Below are 19,468 nucleotides of genomic sequence, written 5' to 3' on the forward strand. Positions count from 1 at the left end.
AAATTCAAAATGGAGGACAGATATCCATTTCTTCCGTCTTTTAAAAATTATGGTTACCAGCATGAATATCATCACCACACTGCTAAGAGCAGGGAGACTCATTACACTGGCTCCATGAATTATTAATTTTAAAAAAAATCTCTCAAGAACTAAACCTGAACCAAACCCAGTGAGTGACCTCATGTCTTTGAGACAGTGCTTATCAAGCACACAACAAAGTCTATTTTTCCACGAGCAGAGCCAAAGGCATCTGTTCATTTTGGCACAACAGTCCAAATGTCTCACCCTAACTGATGAGTCAGGCTCCAAAGAGACTACAAAGAACTGCCAAGGAATTATTTGTCCCAAGATACGGGCCCAAATCTAGCAACGGGATCTTTTGAGGAACAGACTTGTAAAGAGAGAGAAAACATACTCAAGGCAACACTGTGGAAATGAAAGCAAGTATTTGAAATAATTCTAGAAATGTTCTTCTGGGTTTATAATTTTCCAAAGGATTCACTTCTGATAAACAATGTTGGTTTTGTTTTTTTAACAGGAAAGGACTTTTTGGTTGCACTTCTCTGCATCTGGACACTTACAGAACAAGCTGCTGAGGGAGGAGTCTGTGGAGTCATTGGGGTACCACTGGGGATCGTGGGGGGGAGATGCAATCCAGTTCTGCTGAGGACTACTGGATGGAGATGGAAGACTTTTGGAGCTGTCACTGCCATTCAGCTTTGCAGGAGAGAGAGAAACACCTTCACCTGTAAGCCAATGTTGGGGATCACTAATTCAGTCAATGTGGTAAAGTTACAGGACACTGCACCAATTTTTGTTTAGAAAGGAAAAAACCCCCAAACAACAATAATGCCCCTGCCCTGTATTTGCTAGAAAATAAAGGCCATAAAATAAAGAATTTTATTTCCAACAGATATTTAGAAAAAAGCAAACAAACAAAAACAAACCCAAAAAACCTCATAACCTAAGAACTGCTTCCTGGAAAAGTTTCTGCTGCCGTATAAGATGTCAGGGATTTTCTTTTAAGTTGATAGACAGACTTCAGCTAATCTTAGACTTACTGTACTGGCCAGAGCTGATGGCTATTTCAATGATGGAATCACTGATCTGAGTGGCAGGTTCCCCTTGGGAAAGCACATCTTCAGGTGGTCCAGGAAGGGAAATATCCAAGAGAGCAGAAACATTGGGAGGAGAGAGCCGAGTACTGGAAGCTTCTGATGAGGGAAGTGGAGGAGTTGACAGACCATTCTGGAGAGAAGTCTTGGCCAGTTCTGGCAGAGAAAGGACCGATGTGCCCTGTTACAAGAAACAGAATTAATTGTTTATAAATTTATTAAGAACTTGGAAAACTAAAAAGCAACATTTCGGCTCTTGAGTATCAGATTAAAACCAGATTTTTAAGAGAAAAAAATCCAGTAGATAATATGCCTAAATTGGAGGCATATACTATTTATATAATAAATCTGTATTATTTTAATGGTAAGTACCTGTAAGCATAAATAAATATGCTGCAGGCCATATCCTGCCAAACCATCTGAAAAAATATGCACCTGTAACATTCCAAAGAATATTTAAAACAGCCTACATAACAGAACAAGCATAATCTTAAAATTAACAATTTTGATAAATCTACAAGATAGTTCCAAATAGATACGTATTAATTTGCTGTTGTATGGGAAAAAGCCCTTTAACTGATGGAAGAGTATACAGATATTTTAAACTGGTAACTCACATTTATTCACTTTTTACAGTCAGATTTCCCAAAATTCAACTGATCTTTAAGGAGTGTCATTACCAGTACCTCATCGTAGAACTGTAACATTTTTTCAGATGCAGTGTATACACAGCTGTCCTAAGAGAAAGAACCAGAACCCCAGGCCCCATTACCACAATAAGTGCCTCATAGGTTCATGTCCTAACATCTGTCCCATAAAAAAATCTTAATCTCCTTTATGCTCTCCAATCAAACTAATTTGACCTTTCTCACATGCAGGTGTCAGAGGGAGCATAGAAAGTGCTTCCACTCAAGAAAAGAAGAGCCTGTATTCTGAGGCTTAAGAATCCAACACTAGGTCTTGGATCCCACTGGAGAAAGACTTTGGGGACAGGATGGCAACAGTCCTAAAATTTAGGTGCCATCACAGTTACTCTTAAGTATCTGTCTATGTCTTATTGGATCCAGCACAAAGAACAGTGAGTCTCTGGAAAGGATGCTGACATTACAATCACACTTTTAAGTCTTAATACTCCTTCTTTAACGACATGGAGGCAGCAGGACTGTGAACTGATGAAATCTCTCTTTGTGATGTCTAAAATACACACATAGATATAGCACAGCACTTATAAACTCCTCCACTCTATTAAGAGATATGTAAAGGCTGTTTGTTCTTCACAGGTCATGGACTGTCAGCTTCACTTGATTTTAGGGAATGGCACATGCACATATTTAACCAGCTTTCCTAAATTTCCTTAAATTTCTTCAGATGCTAGGGATTTAATTTCCACCAGACAGTACCAGTGGGTGCACAATTACCTGGGAATATGGAGTTTTAACTAGCAATACCATTGGTATTTTCACAGAACATTACCCATTCCAAGAGCACTGTTCCTTCAGCACACACTGTACCTGGAAGCCATCCTGCTCGGGCCGGGTCGGCAGGCTGATGTACGGCACCCGGCACCCTGGGCCTGAGCCCTGCAACCGCAACAGAAACCATGTGAGTGACCAGCCAGAGAGGGAAGAGATAAGGGCCTATCACCATTTATCCGTGCTCTTCATACATCTCATGTCCTTCAAAATTGTTGTCCTGGGTTGCAGTGTATTCTATTACCATGCTCATGAGCTGTTGAAACCAGGTGGGGCAGTGTTTCCTTGCCTCCTCCCTCCGGACTGTCTTTCTGTTAATGAGCCCATCAATGCCTGGCCTCATGACTCATCATCCCATTGTGAGATGCTCCACCCAGAGGGAGGAACCAAGCATTCCATCCTGGATATAATCTGAGATTCCCAACACCACAGACACCCTTTCCACTGGATTCCCAGAGGACAGGAGCTACATAGCCACCACTGGACCTTCCGAGGAAGAGCAGCCCCTTTCTACAGGATCACTGCTTCAACACAACCACATCCACCACTTCAGGAAGACTGCAGCCACCATCTTATGGGACTGCTACTGCCACCCTGACTAACAGGGTGTCAGGTTGTATCCTGACTCTGTCACTTTGAACCAGTGTTTCCTTTTATTTTTTTCCTTTTCTTTAATTTCCCCGTTAAATTGTTATTCTGACTTGGTGCCTCCCACTGGTTTGTTTTCAAACTAGTACAATTGTCCATTAACTCCCTGAGAACATGACATGGACTGAAATGGATTAACATGTATCTGGGTCTCAATGAAAGAAACAGCAAGGAGAAATTAACAGTTTCCATTCCAAATATAATCCCTAGACGTCCATGTTTTGTCCCAGATCCTCTCCTGAATTTCTGAAATGCCATGATTTCTTTTCAAGCCAGATTTCAACACTATCAACTGCAAGCCATTTTACCAGATGGAAATTCATTCAATGAGATGATGAATTGATCCCTCAACCCCAAATATACACTACACAACACGGACTAGGCCTGCCAAGACAGCAGTGTCTAATAGCAAGCCCCAGGAGAAAGCTTGCTGAGGAGTCATCATAATACAGGTTTTTTAGACAATGAAAGACCAAGACAGTTAAGCACTTGAAAAAAGCTCATTTAAGAGCCTCTGACCTCCACAGTGGTGATGGAGCCTCCGTTCTGATGCGTGACTGCTGGCTCCTGCCCTGTCACCACTGTGGGCACTGCATCTGGTGACAGTGGAGACACACCTGGCAAACCATCGGCATCCAGGACAGGCATGGGGCTACCAGGGATAATGCCAGCACTTTTAGCTGCCAAGTCGATAGCGCCTTGTGTGAAACAAAAAACCAAGAAACATATTACAAGCTTCTTCATTTTGATTCTCTAAAAGATGATTTTTTTAAACTTACCCAGAGTCAGAACTCAACCCACATGAAAAAGCAGCAATGGTAATGATCTGATCATCTGGGTGAGCTGCTTCTCTGCACCAAGGGTACGCTGCTTTTAGCTAAAATGTTTAACTTTTCTGCCCTGTTCCAACCTGTTACCAAGTATATCAAAATAGTTGAGAAACATCCCAGTTCCCCTCCCCTCCTTTCCTTCTATTTTTTTTTCTTTTTTGTCCTCCCAATTGGTAAGTATTTCATTATGCCATTTCTAGAAACTTCCTATGGGTTACTAGAGGAGCTCTACAAACAATGGAGCCTTATTCTGATATCTTGTCTCTGGCAGCCATGTAGACTCAATGTAAAAAACCTAAGTTGTTGCAAGGGTCAACCTCACCCAGATCTTTTAAAATCCACTTCAAACATCTGAATGTCTTCTCATTGCAAAAGAATCCTCTAGGTAAAACATAAATGCAGTCACTGTTTACACCTCATTAATTGTTCTAATTATGGAACCCACTCTCTGTTGCAAGACAGCATCTGCCTGGAGGACACCAGCATGGCTTTTATTGTAGAATTCAGAATGACTTACTAGACAGATGGTTGGTGGCCTGTGCTGGAAGACCTTTGGGCACAATTGGACGAGAAACAGCAGCTTTAGTCAGTGAGGACTGGACTGGCCGAAATGAACCTCTCCCTGGGGGGAAGGATTTATACCTTTCAGGCAAATGAAATCTAACGCCTTTAAAGCAGAACACAACACAGTTGAATGGAAGCAAATAAATTCCAAGTGGCAGCAAGCTGCAAGAATGCAAGCAGTGGAGATGATGGAATAGAGCTAAAATAGTGATGTGAGCTAAGCAGTGCCTTGCCACAGACAAACAACATCAAGTGCTGCTGTGCTACTGGAGCTGCTCTCATACTGTCAGTGAAGACAACCCTCCAGGTCTCATGCTGGCTTTGATAGGGGATCACCTGTACTACCACTGTACTCAAGGGTGTACCAGCAGAAAAGGACATATGGGCAGCAGATTGCTTATGCTGTATAAAATTTAGACTGTATTCCAGGTACTAGGGAAAGTCCAATATAAAATCTAGACAAGTTATACCCTACAGAACAAAAATTCCTATCTAAGTATTTTATTCCAAATTTTGTCTCCCTATTGGGAACTCCTTACTCTTCCCTGCTTTCAATCTTGGGAAACTGAAGAAAAAAATTTTATCACAAGCACGACTTGCTTAACAATGATCCAGGAGAGCAATCCCATAATCCCACAGGTTGGTGACACTGTAATTTTGAAAGGGTATTTTCTTCTTTTTAGAAATTACTTCTTTATGCAGTTTTAAGGGACACTTTTTAGTTTATAGAAGTGCTAGACTCACCTGTAATGGATGAGTTGGATAAAATAGAAAAGGAACAGACATGCTGGGACGGATTTCCAGACGGCCTGGGGAGCAGTGTTCTCTATGCGAGAGAAACAATAAACCAAAACAGATTTAAACATAGACAGAGGGTAACACTCATTGTATAAGTTGCAGCAGTTCACAAGACCTTCCAGAATAAGCAGAGTACTTCTGTGGTATTACTATCATGCACCAGACACAGCAATGAGATCAGTGTGCTCTTGAGAAAAAAAGCTACAGAAAGGAATGATGTGTTTTCTCTGTAAACTACTAAAAGAAAGTATTTCCACATGGAAAATTCCCAGAGAAATGCTGATTAGAACTATATATCTCTCCGATTATACTTGCAGTGATTTTCAAATCTCTCTCAGAATTACAGCAGTGATTTTAAGGATGGGACTTAGTCTGTGTACAAACTGATCTGCCCTTAAAATTCAGCAAGTGTGGATGAGCGAGATAGCTGTGTGTACTTGGGAACTCTTAAAACACATGGAATTTCCCAGATCTGAAGATCTCAGGATCAAAAAATAGTCCAAGGGTAATTTCTGTGTGTCCTACTCTCATATAAAACAGAACAAGAATAAAAGGTATATTGACACTTGAGAACTTTGTTTTCCCCAGGAGATTACCATTATTTAGAGTTCAGATTTCTTTTTTCTCACCTGCCTCTGGCGGCATGTGCCTTTTCCCTGGGTTATGAGAGCAGTCTGAAGGAGGGTAATGCCTGTCTGTTACCAAAGCACCACAACAGGCCACCCCTTACATACATCTCTTCCCAAGCTCCATTTTTTCCCAGGAGTCATTGTTCTTTCAAAGTGTGTTACGGCTTATTTCACTACAGAGGCTTATATCCACTGCAGTTTAACAGTCACTACTGAACAGGAAGCAGGAAAAGGATCTAAAGCAAGATTTTGTTGTTAAGAGGGCTGCCAGCTCCAACACTGCCAGCACAGGACAGCACAGGAACACACTGCCTATGCCTCAGTGTCAGAAGGCCCAGGTAGCAGAACCTGCTTCCAGGTTCCAGAAGCCTCTTCCAGAGGCTTTTTTATTTTTCGAAACTACCTTAGGCACTGGACTTCTGCTGTTGTTGACATTGTTCATACAGGGAATGTATCATGGCTAGTTACCCTAGAGACTGAAGTGTTTGGTCCTTCATAATTTCAGCTTCACATTTCCAGTGGATGCATGAAGGAAATAGCATTTTTTTTCGTTATGTGCAAATCACTACAGCCTTACTGAGACTCAGGGAGCAAACCAGGCATTTACACTTTGCTCTGACCTGTACAACCAGTGGCTTCCGCAAGTGCCTGTTCCGTAACTTCCTGGGCTTCGGCAGGAAGAAGTCTGACTGCATCTGGACAACAACAGGAAATGCATTACAAGTATTTTAAGCATCCAGATGAAGAATAAATTATACTCCCCAAATTCTTATTTTCAATAAAGTTGAATTAAGAGTTAACTAAAATACTGTGTTTTGTTTCAGACAGCACAATATCCTTTCTGCTAGAGTCAGAGTATTTGCCACCAAGAATCTGTTTTTTCTTCTTTTTTTATGGAGATAAAGTTTTGTCCCAAAAAAGCCATTCCACTACTTAACTACTGCAGCTTCCTACGAAATTCTTATGGAGATTGTGTACATAAAAATTAGAATTTGACTTAAATACAGCAATGAAGCTGTGTTAAGATTAGCTACACATCAGAAGGGGGTCAGTTTTTGCTAAACCTGGCACATATATTTGCTGGAGCAACTTAATTAGACAGCAAATCAGTTTCATTGGGCTGTGTAATGGCACTCAGATTTGAATTACCTGAATTACCTGAACAGGTAATGTCACTTCGAAGCACAGTTACAGAGTCAAAATTTGACTCGTCTCAGTTAATACAATGTTAAACTTGAGCATCATAAGAAGCACTGCTTCCCAGGGCAGCCCATACTTTCTGATGATTCCAGAATCCCTGTGATACCTCCTGGAAGCTGGCTCATGCACACCATGCTGCATTTTCTATTCAGTCATCTCACTTACACTGATGGTGTCCAGGTGCTGCCGGAAGGTCAGCTCTGCTTCCTTGCTGGGTAGGAACAACTTCCCATGACGACTGTTGGGGGGCAGGGTTGTAGGGACTGCAAACAGTCCACTGTCAGCCTCAGTGCTCCCAGAACTTGAAGGATTAGCCACCAGGAGAGGTCTAGGTAGGTTTCTCAAACCTAGAAGATTTTAACAGCAATTTAAATGAAATAAAGTGAAAACAAAAAGGAAATAACTCTTTAGTAACTGAAGGATCATAGAGAGAGCTGAGACTTAAAAGATTCTGGCTCTGTCACCAGCTGTTTTCAAAATCAGGAATCTCTCCATATTTCAGTTGTCCCACCTGCAAACTGACCGTATTTACCTGCTATGGATACCACTAACATTCACTTGCTTTGAAATTCTTGGAAGTAGGGGATTAAATATAATTTTACACTACTTAAGAAACTAGAATTGAGGCCTTGTTTTCAGTCCCACATAGACCATGACAATCAGTTTATCTGTTCAGCTTGTAGGCATACTTGAGGGCGTATCCCAGTAAACAAACTATATCCACCATTTCTTATGTAGGGGAAGATAATACAAACACAGAGCCATTTTACAGTGTCCCCACCCCTGCTTTCCCTATAGTAATTCAAAGTGCAACCCCAATAAAATGAATCTGGTGATGGAGCGGGGATCAATTTACCTTCCCAAAGACAGACTGTCTTCAAAATACATATAGCACAACGAAATAATGGTAGCTTGTCTGCATAAAACTTCCCCATTTACGTTTAGGTTTAAAAATTACAGTAGGATTTCCCTGTGCTGTGCCCACCCTGCAGGCAGCCAGGAGGAAAGCCAGCACTGTTAGCCTGTCACTCTTAGGTACCCACCCTCACAGGGAAGAATTTCTTCCTAATATCCCATCCAAAGCTATAGTGGCAGGATGACACAGAAAATTTTCAGTAATTATTTATCAACAGATTTTACACCATGCATTTACTCGCCTCTTTTGTAAGCTGATACTCTCTTGAGATCTCATACCCTGTGCCAGTCAGTTTGTGCTGGTTCAGGCTGGGAAGGGGTTAATTTTCTTCAGTGGCTGGTATGCAGCAGTTTTGGATTTGTGTTGCAAACAGTGTTCATAACTCAGGGAGGCTTTAGTTACTCCTAAGCAGGACTTACACAGGTCAAGGCCTTTGCTGCTCCTCACCTCACACTGCCAGTGAGAGGGGGCTGGGGATGCACGAGGAACTGGGAAGGGACACAGCCAGGACAGCTGATCCCAGCTGACCACAGTGATATCCCAGACCATGGGGGATCATGCTTAGTGTACAGAGCTGGGGGAAGAAGAAGGAAGGGGTGGACATTCAGAGTGAGAGTGTTTGCCTTCCCAAGTCAGTTACATATGATGGAGCCCTGCTGTCTTGGGGATGGCTGAACACCTGCCTGCCAAGGGGAAGCAGGGAACAAATTCCTTGTTCTGCTTTGCATGCATGGCTTTTGTTTTCCCTAATAAAGTGTTTTTATTTCAACCCATGAGTTCTCTCACTTTTTCAGTTCTCCCCCATCCCACCAGAGGGGAATGATTGAGCAGCTGCATGGGGCTGAGTTGCTGGCTGGGGTTAAACCATGACACAGCTCCCAAAAAAACCAAGTGTCTTCTCTAAGAGCAACTCAGGAGAGTTTTGCTGGATTGTGAACTGCATTACTGATGTGCATTGTTATTCAAGACTCAAAGCAGCACTGGATTTAAGACAATTCGAAAGCAAGTTAACACACACCAATGTTCTCAGACAGTGAAGTTCCTAAGAGTAAGAACACTCCTCCTTCCAGCGTTCTGTCACTGGGAAGTTCTTGTCATGGTGTATTAAGAAGTTGATTTTATCAAGTGGAATTTTAGGAAAACTCACCTGAGGAGCTGGAAGCAGCACCAGGAGAAAAAGTCTTGTTGCGAAGGGCAGACTGATTCCGTGTGCAGCCTGGACTCCTGGTGTTGATGGCAATGACCTTTCCTGGGGGAGTCAGGGACTGCTCCTCCTGAGCAGGCTTTATAGGTGACGTGGCAATGGAGCTCACCTCGGGTGTCTGAAAATGCACATTAAATGAATGTTGTGTGCTGGCACAACAAATGTCTTGTGAAACTCACTGTACTTAGGAAGCCTTAAAATTAAAGTCTGACATACCTTAAAGTACTCTAAGCAATACCTCCTAGTGGGGGTAAGGGGCTGCTGAAATTCCCTTCCTGCCCATTTAGCAGTGTTGGATGTCACCAATTCAATATATTAATTTATGTTACGATTGGGTTAACACTCAACAAGCTTCACGCAATGTGCTGGATCACCACAGGATAGAAAGTAAGAGGGAAAAAAAAGGTGTTGGTTTTAATTCAGTGCAAAACTATTTTGCATAAACTCCATCCCAAGGGCTGCTCTGGTGGGAAATGCACCTGGAAAAAACATTTTAATTCTCTCTTAATTCTAATCAAGTAGAGTTTTGAATTTTTTCCCTTCCCTTCTCTTTCACACTGTAACACAGCACTAACAAGAGACACATGCACTTCAATAATTTTCCAGGCCTATCCAGTTGTTTCATTAAGTGTTTAAATTGTTTTCCAGACAACCCTCCCTTTTAAACAAATCTGTGTGCAATCACAGGCTTAAAATTACACCCCTGCTCAACTGCAATGCCACTTGCCAGTTTGTTTTATGCTGATGATTTTCATTTAAGGAATGAACCACAGCACAGCTGGCTGCTTTAGCTGTTACAGATTATCTGGAGAAAACAGCAGGCGTGCACACAATCAGTCCTTCTTCCTAAAATACCCTGTGGCAAAAATATTATGGTTCCTGTCATTATTTGATGAAAGGCAACTTTCAGGATGTCCACAGTGCTTTCAGTGAGGCAGTAAATATCCTCCTGGCCTCTGCAATATCAGTGCCACAACATTCATGCTTCAAGGAGAGTATATGTTTTTCTGAAAAACAGTGAGAATAAAGTGCTATTTGACAAATGAAAGGTTGTGTTCCTTCTTTTTGCTGGAATGTATAATAAGGTACATATCCTTAAAGAGCTCCTTTATTCAGTAGTACTATGCTACTTTGATTAAGACAGCAAGAGTGTGAAAGTGACAGGAAAACACATGCAAATACCAACTGCTGGTTTCTCGACCTCTTTAATTCCTCTCCCCCCAAGTCTCAAGGATGTCCTTCATTATAGTTTGTGATTGTTTCATTATGTCATGCCTAGCTGTCACCTGTGTCACCAGAAGTAAAAGTAGATGCCAAAGAGGAGACGGTGTCCCAGATTCGTGAGATGTCAGACCAAAAGCCTTTGCAGTTTAAACAAAGTCTATATCTGGAGCTGCATCTGAACAAAGATGGGTTTAAATTTATAAAATCCTTCATTCTATGCCTGTAGAATCAGAATCAAAAGGAACTTTGAGGGGGGCTACATCACCAACAAAGAAGGATCAAAGAACTGTTTGGGAACAGTGATACATTTGCATCCTGGGTGGAACATAATCTTTAGCTCATCGTATCTACCACAGGCATTTGAGCAGATCTGCTGAACTCTGTGTCTTTTAAAAATATGTTTTACTAAGTTTCAATTGGCTACACTAGATGGAATTGGCTGCCCAGGTATCACTGGGACAGATCTTAAATACAGGTTACAAAGCACAAGAAGGAAAGCAAGTTCATTCCCTAAGGTCTGCCTAAGGAGGAAGGTATTTTTCTGGGACTGGTAAACAGCTATCCTGGAGTCTGGGAACTTACATACAAGTCAGCTGTGGCAGGCTATTGACTCTGCTATTCTTAAGAAATACATTCTTTTCACTCTCACGCTTAGTGTAATTTGAACTACATAAACACTGAAAATCAATGCAGTTTTCATGTGGAATATTATCTCATCCAGGCTTCATTTCCCATGAAAGGTTAGATCAGATGATCTTCCAAGGGCCCTTCCAACCTGGGCTGTTCTACGGTCCTGTGAATCTGAGAGAGAACAGAAGGCACCTCACCTCACAACTGATCTTTCCAGCAGTCACATTAAATGTTCACAGGAACACCAATGAGATTCACAGCAAACCAGAAGCTAAAAAGGCTGTGTAAAAAGCATATTGAAGCAAAGTCCACTCTGTAGCCAGCTGTCTTGTGTTGTGGTTTTTGTATTCTTTAAACACAGGAATCTCCAAAGATCTTGACATGGCTATTGATTTGTTGTGAATACATAACTGGGCAATAATTCCCCACATCAAACTAGAGTTTAATATCTGGAGCATGAACAAGAGCTACTTACTGGTTTGGGATTGACTTCAGTAGAGATGAGTTTCAGAAGGCAGTTCAGGAGTCTCTGCTTGTGAAAGGTAGGACATGCAGGGACAGCACTTGACTCAGATGTTTGCTCTCTAGCATCCTGGGTTTCTGGCTCCAAGACAGCCAACCAGTCATATTCCAGCTGCAGCTTGTTCGGTTTGCCCATCATGAGGTAGACTTCAGCCAGCGTAAGGCTCTCAGAGGTTCGCAGACTCCATCCTTCTTCTCTAACCTGTTGGGAGAGCCGACTTGGGTCATCCTTGAGAGACTTTGTACTGGATTGTCCCTGAGGTGGAGGTGGAAACAAGGAGCCCAGCTTCTCTTGAGAATCCTCCATTACTGCATCCGTGATATCCTTGGTACAAGCATCAAGCTGCTGGCCCTGGCTGTGGCCGGCCTGAGTTTCACATCTGCTGCTGCCGGGGGAAGCCACACCACCTCTCAGTAGCTGGGAACAGCAGTCAGAGGTCTCTGCACTCCTCCTGCTTGGAAAAGCCACCAGAGAAGCATTACCAGCTGCTGAAGCAGAGTCTTTCCCATGCAGTTTGTCTGTGCAAGAACATTTCTCTGGGACAATTAGGTCCTGGCAGGACTTCATGTACCGTGGGAATGGATCGAGCAGAGAGAGCTCCTCCACATCAGGGATCTTGCTGCAAGCACACGCTGTGCTGCACGATGGTAGCACAGCTGCCTGGTCACCAGCCAGGGCCTCCCTGCCCTCCACACAGGGGCCCACTGAGCTCAGCTTTTCCTGGTGCCCTCCTGGATCCTGAAGTCCAGAAGGTGGTTTCTGGAGGGAATTAGTGATGCCAAGATTTGAGGCTGTTCCTTCCACCAGGACAGGCTCTGGGGCACCATCTTCAGTGCTTGCAGCAACTTCAGCTGTAGGCTGCAAGGTTCTGCTGGGCTCTGTAGTGCTCTCTGCCCTTCCCACACCCTTACCTTCCATGCCCCGCAGGTATTTCAGCTGTCCCCTGGCTGTCCCCTGACCACTCTGTATGCCGAGGATTTGGGCGGGGGGGAGTAAGTGAGAGTCTTTTGTGTTCTGTTTGCATTTGCCTGTTTCCTGCCAATGCACAGTACAGAAAGCTTTGGAGTGGACCACTCTGGCTACCCCAGGCAGTGGAGTGAGGGTACAATTCTCCCCTGGAAAGAGATGGAGCATCACTTTCTCCTCTGAGAAGCTGCCTCTTGTTTCTGAGTCTCTGGAGTCCTGAAGTTGCTGTTCTTCTAGTGATTTACGCTAAAAAAGATGTGTCAAAGAATGCAACAGTCATCTGCCCCTTCCAAAAAAGCACCTGGGAGCCTATTCTGCAAGTTTAAAAAGAAAAAAGTAAAAAAACCCCTAGCTGATCAAAGACATGTTCTCTATTCAGCACAGATTATAGTGGAGACACTATAATCAGAAATTAGGTCCTTTGTGGTGATAAAGACTACAGTGAAGACCTGCTACAAGCCCAAAATGGAAATACCCATTCCAAATAAAATTAATTCTCTCTCTTCACACACCACTGTAATTGAAAAAAAAAATCCCAATCAACAAACCCCAACAAAACCAAGCAAAACCTCCAACACTGCACAGCAAAGCAGCCTCTCACAAGTGCAGCAAACTCCACCTTACGCAGTCTGACATCCTTCAGAGTTTCAAGTGCTACGCTGCTGCTTCTTCCAGGCTCATGAATTAAACAGAAAAGCCTGAATGAAAGGCCCAAGAAGAGGATAAAACTCACAAGTCAGAAGGACTGGGTTCAGAACAGAACAGCCTTTAACTAACAAATCCTTCTAATGCATGGATCAAAGTTCAGAGGCAGGGACACCTTGAATGCTGTATGGCTCAGACAGTGCAAAGATACATTGCAGGTAGCAGCAGCTACCTCCACAAGAAACTTAAGCCTCCATTGGTGAAACTGCACAAAGTGCAAAGATCTTAAAGTGCCTTAATCTCTTTGCTGAAACTGGAAACAGAATTGTCAGTTATTATCCATGCTGTATGGGGGTCACCCATTGATAATGAACCAGACTAGGATCACTGTTTGAGGAAATGAAATAAAGGCAGGAGCTTAATTTATTCCTAACTAGCTTTCACAGGATCATAACAGAGAAGAGTTGAGGGAAAAGTAGAACATTATGGGATCTCCCATGAAAGCTTCTGTTAGTGTTGCTGAGACTTTACCTCTACCTTTACTAAGCAGGGACTGGTACATTTATGGAGCAGATTCACTTTTCCAATGCAAAACTGAACTTGGAATAGGAAGGGAATTGCTCCCAGGACACAGCACATGGAAAAGACAGAGTAGGAAAAGGATACAACCCGCACTTCATGGAGAGCCCACTTCTGCTTCAGGAATTCGAGGAGGCTGGAGACCTTCCGATGTAACTCCACGATCATCCTGTACGCAAGAGAAACAAAGCAAGGGAACAGAGAACAACTGTCAGCAGGAGCTCCAAGTCCTAGCCTCAATGCTAGAAAGGGAATTAAGGAATAAACTGGCATTCTGTAATGCCACCAGAAAGTACACTCCCAAGCTCTAAGAAACAAAACCAAAACAAAATCCAAAACATATGTTATCCCACAACTTTAAAATCTAGGTTAACTCACAACTGTGACAACTCACACATTCTAAAAGCCTGTCAGATACACCTGACTGCCATGATTCAAGAAACTAGCTTTTTCCAGATGGAAGAAGATAGGAAAAGATGGCAGGAATTAGCTGAACTGCAAAAGTGCAGGCAAAGCACAAAGCTACCACATAAAGTATAGGAAGAAAGAGAAAAAGAGGCACAAAAGACTCTTAAACATTTACTTTTTGAAAGCATTTTACAAAATAAACCTAATGCAGAGAAGAGAATGGATATTTTTATCATGATCTTTGGTCACTAAACTGAAGCGCTGCATTTAAAACAACACTCAGCATCACAGAGGCACTGTGTTTGCTGCCCCATGTAAGTACCAGGATGAACAGCCACTGAGCAGCTACACCAACGATGTTTTGCAAGGGAGAAGCTACAAACACCTTCCATGCTGCTTTAATCATTGGGTGCAGGTGAAATGTTCAGAGCCTTGGTGCAGGCACCTCTGACCACCGTCTGTCTTCCCTCTTCTCTACGGTACACTCAATACAAGTTCTAGTAGAACCAATGCTACTATCTCCATTTTACTTGCACTCTGCTCTGACATTAAGTGGCACAAAGTATACTCATCTCCAAAGCTAGTAGCTCCTTCATTACTCAAAAGATACAAAGGACAACGGTAATCTAATTTTCCCGTGTGATAACTCATGTCTACAAACCATGCACTCTGGCTGGGCAAAGGCTTCAGACTAAGTACACTTAGGCCAACTGCATTATCAAAGATGAACTGCCCAACTGGCAAAGAGAACCATGAAGAAAGAGGAAGGGGCTAGGATGCAGCTCATCTGTTTCCCAATTCTGAGCACCACAATCAGTTCTCCATTACCTAAGCCGTGGGTTCTGGGCAAGACTCTGTACTCGAGCCCATGCATGGTTATTCCGTGGCTGCAACTCCACAGGGACCTTGAGAGGAAGTCGTACTGGCTTTTGGTCCTCTTCATCACTCACACCTGAAGGAAGATGAAGCACAAAGGGTCAAAGCAAGGACAACTCAGTCACAACACTGTATGCTCAGTTACACAATACAAAAGATCAGACACCAGCATCACCTACAGACAACTTGGGCAGCTCAGCTTCACCAGTGGAGCCTGCTTCCTTAATTACCTTTTGTTCCAATATGTTCTTATCCTTGGACACTGCAGTGGTACTGGAGATTCCAGTTGAGCAAGCAGTGTCAAAAATCAGATGTCTGGAAACTATGAGCAAGTGCAGTATTTCAGACCTTTGAACAGTCTGATTCTACTTACTTGGGAACAAGGAAGAGGAAGAAAAAAAAAATCCAAATGAAATCACACATAGCTGAATGGGAGAAGGTAAAAAAAATTGAAAATGTTTAAATGCTAAACACAATACTGCTGCTCATTCACTGGCACAAGGGACTAACCTTCACATAGAGTGAAAGCACAAGGTATAAAGCAGCAACCGGTCTCGTGTGGGTATTTCCTTTTCATCTTAGCTAGTAAGAAAACTGGGTGGGTCCTGAAGTTACTGGGGTTACATAAGCAATCAGGCCAAGACAGACAATACTGTGCCCAGGACAAACATGCAACCACCCAAATTTCCCTGCCAGTGATGGACACACCAGAACAAGCCTGCTCACTTTCTACACTTCCAGCTATCTTCTAGAACACCCTCATGTTCCAGCATCTTTTACTCACCATCTGGATCACAGAGTTTCTTTAAAGCCCTGCACATGGGAGCTTTGATACGCAGGTTTCTGCCTTTGTAACGAACAGTCGTAGCCCTGGATACATGGAAAGAGAAGGAACCAGTAACAACAGTGTGTGAATATAGACCTATCCCTCTTAGGCCCTGTGCTTTTCAACATCTTCATATATGACTTGGATGCAGGACTGGAAGGGATACTAAACAGGTCTGCAGATGATACAAAACTGGGAGAAGCTGCTGACTCCCTCGAAGGCAGGGAGGCCCTGCAGAGAGAGCTTGACAAATGAGAGGACTGGGCAATCACCAATGAAGTACAACAAGGGAAACTGCCAGATTCTGCACCTGGGATAGGGCAACCTTGGATGTATGGACAGACTGGGGAATGAGATGCTGGAGAGCAGTGCTGCAGGAAGGGACCTGGGGGTCCTGGTTGATGGCCAGTTGGATTTGAGTCAGCAGTGCCCTGGAGCCAAGAGGGACATCCCTGTCCTGGGGCCACCAGGCCCAGCATCACTGGGCAGGCCAGGGCGGGGATTGTCCCACTCTGCTCTGCACTGGGGTGGCCTCACCTTGAGTACTGTGTGCAGTTTTGGCCATCACAATGTAAGAAAAATTTTAAACTATTAGAGTGTCCAAAGGAGGGCAATGAAAATGGTGAAGGGCCTCAAGGGAAACTTGTATGAAGAGCAGTTGAGGGCACTTGGTTGGTTCAGCCTGGAGAAAAGGAGAGTGAGGGGAGACCTCCCTGCAGATACGATTTCCTTGTGAAAGGGAGAGAAGGGGCAGACACTGATTTCTTCTCTGTGCTGGTGACCAGTGACAGGACCCAAGGGAATAGCCTGAAGTTTTGTCAGGGCAGGTTTAAGTCAGATATTAGAAAAAGCTTCTTCCCCCAGAGTGCTTGGGCACTGGAACAGGCTCCCCAGGGAAGTGGTCACAGCACCCAGTCTGACAGAGATCAAGAAGCATTAGGACAATGCTCTCAGGCACAGCGTGACTCTTGGGGATGGTGCTGTGGCAGGGCCAGGAGTCAGACTTGATGATCCTTGTCCCTTCCAACTCAGCTTATTCTGTGATTCTGTGATCAGGGGCACAGAGCCAAACACCATCATAGCTACAGGAATGAACACAGAAATATAAGGGTCTGCAGTGCAGGTTCACAGAGCATTCAGTCTTTCCTACCACCTTACTTTTCATTGTGGAAGTGCTACTCTTGTGACTCTCCTCTTCCAGACTTTCATTAAACACTTGGTTGTCCACTTAGGGAGGGACTTCTGTTTTATAAGTGGACCAGGATTATGTTACTTTGGTTGAAGAGTACGCTCACAGACAGCTTCATAAAAGACAACTGGTTTTGCTTTAGTCTTCCCTTTATACTCATGACTCTTAATGAGTAAGAGAAAGAGTCTGAAGTTTTTGCAGTCTTGCATTTGGAAATATGATCACCTTATCTGGTGCAGACATGAGGTCTAAGAGCTTGTGCAGAAACGGGAACAAAGTAACTTTTTACAGTATGATTTCACTGGTTTAGCTTCAGTATCACTTTAGCAGTTTCAAAGATCCGTAAAAGTAATTTTTGTTTTCACCCAGTGAAACTACTTCACCCCATCAGTCCTGTTTTGATTTTAGGGACTCAAAAGGCAGGCATTGAGCCCAATCAAATTACCAGTGACAGTACTACTACCTAATACTTGAAGCATTAAGGATCAGCTAGCATAGAAGCAGCAGGATTGAACACAAGTCCTTGTAGTAAAATGAAATAAATTATAGAAAATATTCTTATGCCATAAATAAAACATGATTCAGGAAGAGCAGTTGTCTACAGTGCTAAGAGGAAAATTTGCAAAAAGGCAGCAGAAGTGAAGCGAGACCTGAGAAGATGGAGCTGGTGGGGTGAGCAACTCAAAGTTTAGTTACTCAACTGTGAACTTATATAGATTTGGAATATCCCTGGGCTGGAAGGGCAGATTTCCTTTCAACTTAATTCTTGGAAGCAATTGCTTGAAGACAGTTGGTCCCACCAAGTCCAACGGTGTAAAGTCTCTGTCAGTCTCTGCCAGTGTAAAGACTCTTAGAGAAGGACACAGAAACCCCTGTGGGTATCTAAGCAATAAGTTAAGGTAAGGACAAAAGGTAAAACGTCCTCCTGGGCACCTCAGCCTTAGCATAAGACTCCATATCCTCTTGTATGTATCCTTATATTAAAGTATAGATATGATTTTATCAGAAAATCAGCATTTTGTACAATGATCCTCTTCCCTATTTGTAATTTGTAATTTGTTTTAATACAGCAAATTCTTTTGACTACTTGTGCAAACTGAGACTCTCCTCCTTGATTTTAGCTGATGCAATTCTTTATTATCCAATGTGCCCTTGAAGCATGTGAGTGAAGAGTCAGAAATAGCATTATTATTATCATCATCATCATAATTATTACCTTGACAGTACAACAGTGCAAGTAAGAAGGGGTTTGGGGAGAGAAACATTTTTTATATTAACTGATATGACTATATAAACCAATCAAGTTTTGTGGAAATTGTTTCCTCACATGAGTGGAAGGTGACTGAAACAAGGGCCTGGCTGCTCAGAAGTCCCAAAACGTTTGATCTGCCTAAAACAGCTGAGCTAATTGATCTAAGTAAAAGAAGAAAGGTGCTGTTGTTAATTTTTCGTATTTCCTATTTCTGCTCAAGAGCCCAGCTAGTTGGTAATAAAGCATTTATTGTTGAGTCAGGCTTCCTGGTAGTTGTTCCTGCTCAATTTGTCTGCCACCTGTGCAGGTGGACCTTGGGCTGCAGGTACCCACCATCTGTTACTGTAGAGCAGCTTATAAATGAACATGGATCAGCATCACAAACTCCTGACTGCATGTCTATCTATATTTAAAGGACAGAAAGATGAGAAAAAAAAATACCCCACCCAACCAAAGCCTAAGACAATAGCCAGAAAAGAAGTGTGAAAAATGTAAGTATATTATGGAAAAGATATTATTTGAAAAAACAAACAAAACACTAGGAGGAAAATCACATTGGAGGAAACCAAACAACTGCAAACCCTGCTGATATCTATAGGGAGAAGCAGGGACTACTGCATTCCCTGAGCATGATGGGATGGCACAGCTCAGAAGTCAGCAAGCAAAGTACACCACTCAGTAAATGAAGAAACACAGAGCACACATAAATGCAACAAAACAGTAAAGATTTTCCATGCAAGTTTTCACCCTGCCACTACAGCACTCTTCCACAACTACAGCAATCAATGCTATTTTCATGGTTCCCTCACGCATGCTTTAGAATATCCCAGCTCCCCCCATTCAGGTGTTCTGCTTCCCCTAATTCCCTCTTCCATTAAGTATGATTAGCTTCAAGCAATCTAGGACAGAGTCTAAAGAATAACTTATTATCAAACTAATATAAAAGTAGATCTATTTAGACACTGTAATTTTCT

General features: G+C 42.8%; 1 protein-coding gene across 3 annotated transcripts in view; it reads right to left on the reverse strand.

The window, feature by feature from the left end:
* Window positions 1-19,468, reverse strand: part of CRAMP1 (cramped chromatin regulator homolog 1) — a 49,377-nt gene that overhangs the window by 6,696 nt on the left and 23,213 nt on the right. For all 3 annotated transcript variants that reach the window (XM_069029392.1, XM_069029391.1, XM_069029389.1), the window contains exons 7-19: window positions 16,012-16,097; window positions 15,180-15,303; window positions 14,031-14,112; window positions 11,706-12,965; window positions 9,320-9,494; window positions 7,422-7,603; window positions 6,677-6,751; window positions 5,374-5,455; window positions 4,583-4,687; window positions 3,755-3,933; window positions 2,627-2,695; window positions 1,062-1,296; window positions 582-746 (exon numbers count right to left, since the gene is read on the reverse strand). In XM_069029392.1, the coding sequence (XP_068885493.1) occupies window positions 582-746; window positions 1,062-1,296; window positions 2,627-2,695; window positions 3,755-3,933; window positions 4,583-4,687; window positions 5,374-5,455; window positions 6,677-6,751; window positions 7,422-7,603; window positions 9,320-9,494; window positions 11,706-12,965; window positions 14,031-14,112; window positions 15,180-15,303; window positions 16,012-16,097 (2,819 nt within the window). The remainder of the gene's footprint in view (window positions 1-581; window positions 747-1,061; window positions 1,297-2,626; window positions 2,696-3,754; window positions 3,934-4,582; window positions 4,688-5,373; window positions 5,456-6,676; window positions 6,752-7,421; window positions 7,604-9,319; window positions 9,495-11,705; window positions 12,966-14,030; window positions 14,113-15,179; window positions 15,304-16,011; window positions 16,098-19,468) is intronic.

This window comes from Aphelocoma coerulescens, chromosome 14, assembly GCF_041296385.1.
Source record: "Aphelocoma coerulescens isolate FSJ_1873_10779 chromosome 14, UR_Acoe_1.0, whole genome shotgun sequence".
Lineage (NCBI taxonomy): Eukaryota > Metazoa > Chordata > Aves > Passeriformes > Corvidae > Aphelocoma > Aphelocoma coerulescens.